At 53.3% G+C, this 8,850-nt stretch overlaps 1 protein-coding gene across 1 annotated transcript; it reads right to left on the bottom strand.

Moving 5' to 3' along the window:
• Positions 1 to 489: 489 nt before the first annotated feature.
• On the bottom strand, positions 490 to 8,178 carry TRIB1 (tribbles pseudokinase 1). Its single transcript, XM_016135091.2, has 3 exons — positions 7,785 to 8,178; positions 5,393 to 5,685; positions 490 to 2,916 (listed from the first exon to the last, which is right to left on the bottom strand). Exons 1-3 carry the CDS (start codon positions 8,142 to 8,144, stop codon positions 2,451 to 2,453), a joined length of 1,119 nt encoding a protein of 372 aa, XP_015990577.1. The 5' UTR covers positions 8,145 to 8,178; the 3' UTR covers positions 490 to 2,450.
• Between the last annotated feature and the right edge of the window lie 672 nt (positions 8,179 to 8,850).

Genomic DNA, 8,850 nt, shown 5'->3' with positions numbered 1-8,850 from the left:
TGCCTCAATTAGCTATTTTAATTAAATCTAATGGGGTAAGGGAGGGTGGTTCTGAACAGGAAGCCTGGAACGGCTTTAGGAATCTATGTGGACATCTGAAATTATAGCAAAATTCTGTTGGATACACGTGTATGTCCATGATTAGTGTCCATAGCTTTCATCAAATTCTCAAGGGTCCCTGACCTAAAAGAGACCAAAAGCCACAGAAACCCTCACGAGTCAAGGCTTAATTATGTATGCTCCTCTTTTAACATTTCTCAACTCTAAATCCAACGCTTAGCCCTCCCCCGACCTGATTTTACCAAATTGGCTTCACCCATCAAAACCAATTTACCCACTTCAATGGCAGGGGTCGTATATAATAAATAGTCATATACAATAATCATCATCTCTTTACCTCTGTTTCCCCCATGAGAGTCCAAGCCAAGGCCAGAGTCCTTTGCACGCCCCAGCATGAGGACGCACCAGCCGAAAGAAATTCACCGTGCCTATTTACGAAATCAGATTTATTAAAATTTTTCTACAAGTCGAAAACGGCCATCTCACTGTTCACATATATACACATGTACAGGAAGGATCTAGTGTTTCTAGCTTTTCCGGCAGAAGCCCCAGCCAGCCCGGAGTCCCTGGCCGGGTAACGTATCACAGATACAACAATGGATCAACCACGAGTGACGCGACAGAGGCCTCTCTGTCCTCCCTCTTCTCCGAGTCCCATGATTCTGTCAGGGTAATATTGCCAAAAATCATTCACATTTCACGTGGTTTTAGACACGCAGGTTATTCAGACAGACATAATAAAACAAGCCTCAGAGCCAAAACAACAACAACAAAAAATCAGACGTATGTATAAAAGGTAAAATATATGTACAAAGTACACAGTACATGAGGTATACACGGCGTTCTTAACGATGCAGGTTAGTAGTTTGCCTAGGCGTAGCCCTTAAAGATGACTGCCTGTTTTTGTGCCATTTCTCAAATTACAGTATGTTTGGGTTTACCCGTTTAACCACCCAATTTCAGTCCTGTCCAAGACGTTTCTTGGTATTGCATCTGTATTGGTTTTTTAATGCGAGTTGCCATTTCTCCGTTAAGCTGTGCCTTTTGTAGGGAGTGAGTTCCTGTCTCTGGAAGCATTCGAACAGAGGCTGGATTTCCAGCTGTGAAAGAAGCTGAAGGGGGGATTTCCGCACTGGGAGGTGGCAGGAAGAGGAAAGAAGTTGGACTCAACGACGGTTCAAGTCCCTTCTGACTTTAACTCGGGGCTTGCTGTTTCACTCCAGATGCTGACTATACAGATGTATTCATAAACCACACCACATTTGAAATATTAACAACCTATCATGCAAAACTCCAGACACGCACACAATGCCAAGGACAGAACAGGTCCATGGGCGGAAGAAGGTAGAGTATAATTCTGGAAGTTGGTCTGAGAACTATCCAAAATTCACTTTCTCTGAAGTTCAACACTTGATTTGCTCTTGGGAGAGGGAAGTACACAGCCTCCCTATCTTTCTCCTCCTAAACAAAATGCTCCACCCTGAGATGGACTTGGGGGGGGGGTATGGGGGAGTGAAGGGTGAAGGCTAACGTATTTGAGGGGAACCAAAAAAGCCAAGAGTTTCAAGTGCTCGAATCATTTTTGGAAGTCCTCAGTCTCTCTGTCTGAGCTCAGAGTTCTGAAATAGCCAGGAGTTCACATCTTTTGTGATACTTTTCCAAGGTCAGCTGGTAAGTGCTTTTCTAGCGAAGAGGAAAAGGAGACTGTTTCAAGGTCAGAAAGAAGGCATTAGTGCAAATGGGGGTCTTGGCAGGAAATGGAGGTGAGAGTCTGGGTGCAGGGTTCAGGCAGGCTCCGATGCTCCCGAAACAGTCTACTCCCAAAACGGAGCAGTCATTGGTAAATGTGCATGAAGAAAGGGTGAGTGTTAAACCAAACTTAAGGGGGGGAAAAAACAGAACTTTCCGATCAGAGGAGCTGGGGTAGCCAAAGTCTAGCTACCAAAGACAAGTTTGAAGATGGCAGGTTGATTGGCCCAAATTACTTGTCACCCTGTTAAAATAGGTTATTGCCCAGAATGCCATTGCGTGATTCCCTCCCTCTCCTTTTAGGATGTCTGAGTTCATTCCCCTTGACCACAGGCTGCAGGATATCCATACTCTTTGCCACCCATAAAAGATGCAGAGCGCTCCGAATCTGACAAAGATACAGTTGGGAAGGCTTCGTTCAGAAGGGGGAGATGGCTTTGCGGACAGCCTGTCAGAGCGTGCGCCGTTCGGATCAACGAAGTCACTCATCGCAAGGAGTCAGGGGGCGCCACGTGGAGGTCAGCAGCTACAGTCTTTACGCCATCGCGTGTCTGGTTGGCACCACGTCGGAAGGCCTGTCCGTCTTCAGAAATGGAAATGCCATGTGTGAGAATTATGAGGTTTCTGAGGTTTTTTTGGGATCAGCAGAAGAAGGAACTAACGTCACGGTCCCCCTGGCACTCTGGGACAAGCTGGTCTGAAGTTCCCATTTCTGAGTCGTCGTGCCCAGGTTCCAGGACGGACTGGAACCAGGGGTGGAGTAGGATCTCAGGGGCGGTGAGCCTCTCGGAGGGCTCCCGTCTCAGGAGGCTGCGAATGAGGCACCTGGCTTTCGGGGACACGTGGTCGGGAATGCAGAACTGTCCACGGCGGATTTTGGAGAAAAGGGCGCTGGGGTCTGAGTCATGGAAGGGGTATCGCCCCACCAGAAGGGTGTAGAGCATCACCCCCAGGCTCCAAACATCCGCCGCCTTCCCGGAGTAGGTCCCGGTGGTGTTCAGAATCTCGGGGCTCACGTAGGCCGGGCAGCCGTGTTTGTCTGACAGAGCATCGTCTTCCCCCTTAATTATGTGAGTATCTTCCAGACTTTCCAGTCTGAGCTGGGTTCTGCAGGAGAGGGAAGACAAGCCATTACTTCCAGATCGGCTGCTATGAAAAATAAGGCTTTCCCAACAACAGCGCCCACAGGTGCGCATAGCTGAGGCCCGAGGAATGCCATTTACCCCTTCACCCAGTAAGCAGTGCCATGCAACCACCCAGGTCTCAGGATTTCACAAACTGCAATAAACATTTGCAAAATATCAAGAGAGCGCCTGGGGTGGAGCGTGTGATGCAAAGCCCCACATACTGTCCATGATGCTGGAGCTCGGAAGAACCCTCCTAACACGGGTTACACAACTTACAGAGTGCACATTGCAGAAGCGGGAGCTGGTCTCTGGGGGATGCGGGCATTTTCTACAAAAGCTATCGGGGCAGAGCGGTATATTCTATTCTTCGGGGGGGGGGGGGGGCTTGAGCACCTTGCGAGCCTCTGTCCTCATCATGCCGCCGAAGGCCTGGGAGATTTGGACCCATGCTTCGCGTTTACAGAACACAGAGCCCAGAGCCACTGTCCTTATGCACACACTGTCGGCACCCCTGCTCACACTGATACAGCCACACAGAGGGAACTGTGCACAGGGGCCAGGCCGTGGGAACTGTGATGGGAAGGATGCATGGAACGTCCATTACATTTATTGGAGTGCTTAACTGCAAAGAACGATCAGCCTGGACAGAGAGGTGCTAGGAGCAAACAGAAGGGGCTGGTATCGGATTCGAAGGATGCAGGGGCCCTAAAACGCCTACCTACGTGCACGCATGCGCGCACTCACGCACACCCTAGGACGGCAGGTATTCTGAGAATTTATACCCCACGTGGGGGGTTTATCTGTTTAGTGAACAACTAAAAGTCTGAAAAATCTTGAGTCAAAGGCTCTCTTAGGAAGCTGCAGGGGTCTCATTCAGGTCTGGCCTCCCAAGTCTCGAGGAATGTGGGGAACCTCTCATTTCTGGTGGCAGCTGGTGCTCCTCCCTCTTTCTCTGAAATAGCTCTGTTTCAGTAAGTCGCTTGTTGTGAAGTTAAATGCAAACATTTGGTCCTGGCTAATGGGTCAATTCCTTTTCCTCTGAAAGGTCTGGTTGCTTTTTTTTTTTTTTTTTTAACCTTCCTGCCTTCCTGTTCCCTGGAGTGTAGTATGCATGTGCTAACTTCGGTATGTCCTCAGCCTGACCTCCCTGTCGTTATGTAAAATACCCATTGGTTCTGTAAACGGAAAATATGACTCAACCCGCACTGTCTGCCCCTGATTGGCTGCTGTAGCACTAAAACCCTGCACCTGTGCTGGTTACACACTCGCGTCAGCCTGCCATTGCTTAACCCTCGGGTTGCCAAACTCCACGCACATGACATTCATTCGCCTGTGCAATGTGGATTTCAAAAGCTCGTAAGGAGGTGTGAAAGGCATGTTTCAGAAAATACATCACCGTATCAAAAGAGCATGTGCCAGGAACTAGAAACTTCTCCATTGCAAACACTTTGCTTTTCTTTGCTAATCGGTATGTTCCAATAATTATTGCAAGGTCAGATACAAAGTCGTGCTTTCTGGTAACTCAACCCGATTACTTTTTGTCATTGGATTTGGTGTTAAAGGTAACAACACCAAAAAAAAAAAAAAAAACACAGGTGAAGTCAGCCCTGCATGAATAGCTACAACCAAATAACACACGCCCACCTCTACAAGTTCTAAGACAGTACTGCCTTTTTAATCTTTCCACAAGAAATGTGGCCCACCTCTTGAAATCAGGCAAGGTGTATTTCCTGCAGCTTCCTGAACTCTCTTGTCTGAAACCTCAACCCTGAACCTTAAGGTCTCATTATTCTCTTATCAAGCGCATCTTGTCCTTTATGAGGTAAGCCATAATCTATATTTAGCAACCAACTCCAGCCAACTTCCATTTATCATTCATTCAGTGTGGCTATTTTCTGAAGACGTGGCCAAACAAGGGGTCTAAAAAGTCACTGTGAAGAGCACATTGGGGGCCAAGCCTGAGACGGAACAGCAGTATGACGTGGAGGAGGGCAGACTTCTGCAAATATGACAGTCTAACTACCTCTGGGACACTTTCTAGGTACCAAAAACAAAACAAAAACAAAAAAAAACCCACTCAGTGAAAGCAAGGATTTGAAACCTTCCTCCAGGAGTCCAGGTTGTGAAGGGCAGGTTGACATTTGCACGGAGAAGAACTGACCTTTCTGACAACAATGGAGAATAAATAAACCTGATTCTGGGGTGGAAGTGGGGAGGGCTTCCTGTCATCACACGACATCTCGCAGAAGAACCAAGGTGTCCCCAAGCCACATCCACGATAGTGCAGAATAAGCCAACCTTGGCTGTGGCTCTCCGGGAGAGGACTTCTAAAAACTAACCCTGGGACAACTGAGCCCCTGGTGTGGCTTTGAACCAAGGTACTGCACCTTGGTGCTCAACCTGCACCTTTGTTTTGGTTCCAAAAGGCCGCAGGAGGGGCTGTGGGGGCCGCTCACCTCTCCTCCGTGGAGAAGACGAATTTCCTAAGCTTCAGGTCCCCCAGCACAATGGCCGACTGGTGACAGTGGGCAACGGCAGAGACAATCTGCTTGAAGAGCCGGGAGGCCTCTTCTTCCCGCAGCCTCTTCCGGCTTCGCACGTAGGAGTGCATGTCCCCAAAGTCTTTCTCAAAGAAGACGTAGGCCTTGGTTTCCCCAAGGATCACCTCCACGATGCCAGTGATGTTTCTGTGAGATGGCAGCTGGATGTAAGGCCTGATTTTGTCCTGGTAGTGTTTAATGGGAAACACCTGCAGAGAGAAGGTGACCCACTTAAGAGGCAGGAAAAGCAGAGGCCACCTCCAAAATCCCAGGCGAGGCTGCAGTTCTCAGTGTTGGGGGCTTGGTCGACAGCAGGCTCCATTCATTCACCCCCTCATCTCTGCTGCCCCACCACCTGCAGCCTCAGCTGTTGTTAACACCCCAAACCAGCAACCTCTAGGGGTCTGGGTTAGCAAATATACAACAGGTTACCATATAGAAGGTTTGAAAGAACTATCTTCTATATATGCCCCCACCTTCCACGAGGCCACCAGCTCCAGAGAGCAAAGCCCCAAAGTCCCCAACCCTCTGCAGGCCTTCGTTGTTCGCAGGCAAAGCTGCTGGAACTGGTTGATAGAAGGTCCCCCCCCCCCCTCCCCGCCCGGCATCTCCAGGAACTGAAAAGCAGGCCCTGGAAATGCCTGGCCTCCTGCAGACCCACAGTGCTCGGCACAGACAGAGCACGGAACGTGGTGACTACAGCCTTCAAGTGGGAGCAGGGCCTGAAGAACAGGCAGATCCCTCATTAGTCAGAAGGAACAGATGACTCGGAGAGGCTGTGGCACCACAGCCTTAAGCAACCTGCCTCCAGTCTGGCTCCGGGATAAGCAGCCTTGAGTGGCAATGTGCGGGACATGGGGACCTTCTCCATGGCTCTTTCATTTGTTTGTTTACCTCCACCCCCCCCCCCACTCCCACCCCCACCTTCACCCAGGAAATGGGTAGGATCTCCTCTAAGAAGCTGGCTGGTCTCTTTAAGAGCCTTTTGTTTAGTCCGGTTACTCATATCCTAGACTCAACTGGAAACGGTGACACACGGCCTGTCACCATCTGGATTCAGCTATTATCTGCTCAGAGGAACTGGAAGGGGTTGCACAATGGCCAGACCCACCCCACCTCTGAGGCCTGGTTGCTCTGGCACCAGCTAGAAACATTTCTCTGCTGCCCCCTCCTCCCGCCCCACCCCACCCCACCCCAGGGCACACACAGACTCTTCCCAAAGCAGCTCTTAGCCCACCCGCCACCAAGAGAAAAGATTTCTCAAAACCCTTTAATCTGGGCTTGATCATGCGTTTGAAATTTCATTCAGGGCCGACAGTAGGTGGCAGCAGCAAGCCCAGGGAGGTGGGGGGGGGGGGGGTCAGGTGAGTGGCGGAAAACCAGAGAGCGACTTTAACTATAAGGGGTGACCCTACCCTTCGGGTGAAAAGGAGCAGCAGCCCAGAGAGATCTCCGGGATGTCGGGGACGGGGGTGTCAAGTTCCCAAAGGGTGGGCTTTGGGAAAGGTCTGAGTCTATGAGCGCAGGAGGATCCCGTTTCTAGGAGTGGTCTCTCCTGGATGAAATGCCTTATGTTAAAAAAAAAAAAAGAAAAGAAAAGAAAAGAAAGAAAAAGAAAAAAGAAAAAAAAATCGCTGACCAGAAAATAAAGACATGAATGGAAGCGAGGGTTCCTGGCCGGCGTGGGTTTTCCAACATTTCTACTCCGGGCAAATTCCCCCTCCCTTGGCTGGAAGACACCCTCCTAAGACTAATCGCTGGGGTTCCCGTCCCAGAGCAGGTTCACGCCGGAATTCCCAAGACCCCAGCCCGACACCGACGGCTAAGGCCGGGTGCCTTAAAAACCCGGCAAGGGAGCTGGGAGCTGCGAGCAGCTCGGGGCTCCAAGGAGGCACCCACTGCAGGGCGTCCTTCCAGGACAAGGGGCGGAGGGAGCGAGGAGAATGAGAGAAGGGGAATGGCATGGCCCTGGAATCCATTTCAATTCCATAACTTATATGGAACGCCGCGCGCTGCACTGGGCGCTGAGGGAATAAGAGATAAAGCAATTGAACGCTGCACTTCCTCTAGCTGGCCGAGCCCCCATTAGGTCGGCCCGATGAAAACCCCTCAATCCCCCAAAGGGTGAACCTGGTCAAATGCTGCCTTACCCGGCTCAAAACACTTATCTGTCCTACCCGCAACCCAAGCGTTGGTGACACCGTCGGCCCCCGCGCGACAGCAAGCGAGACCCCAAGCACCTTAGCCTGCCGTCTCGTCACCCCCGACCCGCCCAACCCCCGCGGGGTCCCGGCCCCGGGGCTCCTACCTTGCAGTGCAGCTCGCGGCCGGTGTGGATGCACAGTGCCCGGGACACATGCTCGCGCTCCGCCAGGGGCAGCAGCAGGTAGTCGGCGATGCGGCTGGGCCCCGGCGCGTTCCCGGAGCCGCCGCCGGAACCCGGCGCCGCAGGCGGAGGCTGCGGACTGCAGGGAGAGCCAGGGGGGCTGAGGTAGTCCGGGGGGCTGGAGCACTCAGAGAGGCGCGGGCACTTGGCCGCCACCGCCGCCGCGTCGTCCGCGTCCAGCAGGCGCTTGGCCGGGGCGCCCCGGGCAACCGGGAGCAACAGGGCCGGGCCGCGGGGCTGCGTAGCGCCGCTCATGGCAGAGCGCACGGGACCGACCCGCATCCCGTCCCGGGCCGGGGCGGCCCCCGGGTTTGTACGTCCGGGGATCCGCGCGGGAAGGCGCTGCGGGCTCGGCGCTGGAGCCGCGACTTATTCCAGCCGGCGGGATGGAGTTTGCAGACGGAGCTGGGCTCGGCCCCCACGGCGGGTAAAGCAGGAGCCTCTCCCGAGCGCTCGCGGTGCACGCGGGGGCTGCGCTGGTCCCGCGGGCGGAGGCCGGTTCGGTTCGCCGGACCCCGGCGTGCACCGGCCCTGGGCGCCTTGCTGGGGGCGCCGCCGCTATTGTTGTCGAGGCTGCCGGCGGTTCCTGAGGCAGAGGCGGCGGCGGCTGGCGGTCGCGAGGTCCCGAGCCGCCAGGGCAGGATTCCGCAGGCTCGGAGGAGCCGCGGAGCAAATGCACTTCCCAAAACAAGTCCTGGAGCGAAAGCCAGAGCAACTTTTCCGCGGCGCTTGGGATCCTGCGCGCTCCGGGGCTCCCGGCGTGTGTGAGCGCGGACGAGACGCGCTCGGAGAGAGTGACTGAGTGTGAGTGAGTGTGTGCGCCGCACCGATCCCGGCCAGCGCACTCCTCCTTCTCCTTTTCCTCCACCTCCTCCGCCTCCCGGTGACTCACGCTGTATACACACACACTCACAGGCCGGGCTGTGTAAACAGTTGGGAAGCCGGGTTGTGCAATGAGGTGGCTGCGACGACTCGGGCCCTGCCGCCT

The sequence above is a fragment of the Rousettus aegyptiacus genome, unplaced genomic scaffold, assembly GCF_014176215.1.
Source record: "Rousettus aegyptiacus isolate mRouAeg1 unplaced genomic scaffold, mRouAeg1.p scaffold_m13_p_15, whole genome shotgun sequence".
NCBI classification, from domain to species: domain Eukaryota; kingdom Metazoa; phylum Chordata; class Mammalia; order Chiroptera; family Pteropodidae; genus Rousettus; species Rousettus aegyptiacus.
The sequence above is the reverse complement of the archived record's forward strand: the minus strand, read 5'-3'. Positions and strand labels throughout refer to the sequence as shown.

Bases quoted from the DNA above. Each gene is read 5' to 3' on its own strand.
- TRIB1 (XM_016135091.2), bottom strand. From the start codon at position 8,144: ATGCGGGTCGGTCCCGTGCGCTCTGCCATGAGCGGCGCTACGCAGCCC. The intron at 5,686-7,784 runs GTAGGAGCCCCG...TTCTCTCTGCAG, and splicing joins GCCGCGAGCTGCACTGCAAG to GTGTTTCCCATTAAACACTA. The intron at 2,917-5,392 runs GTGAGCGGCCCC...CCTCTCCTGCAG, and splicing joins GTCTTCTCCACGGAGGAGAG to AACCCAGCTCAGACTGGAAA.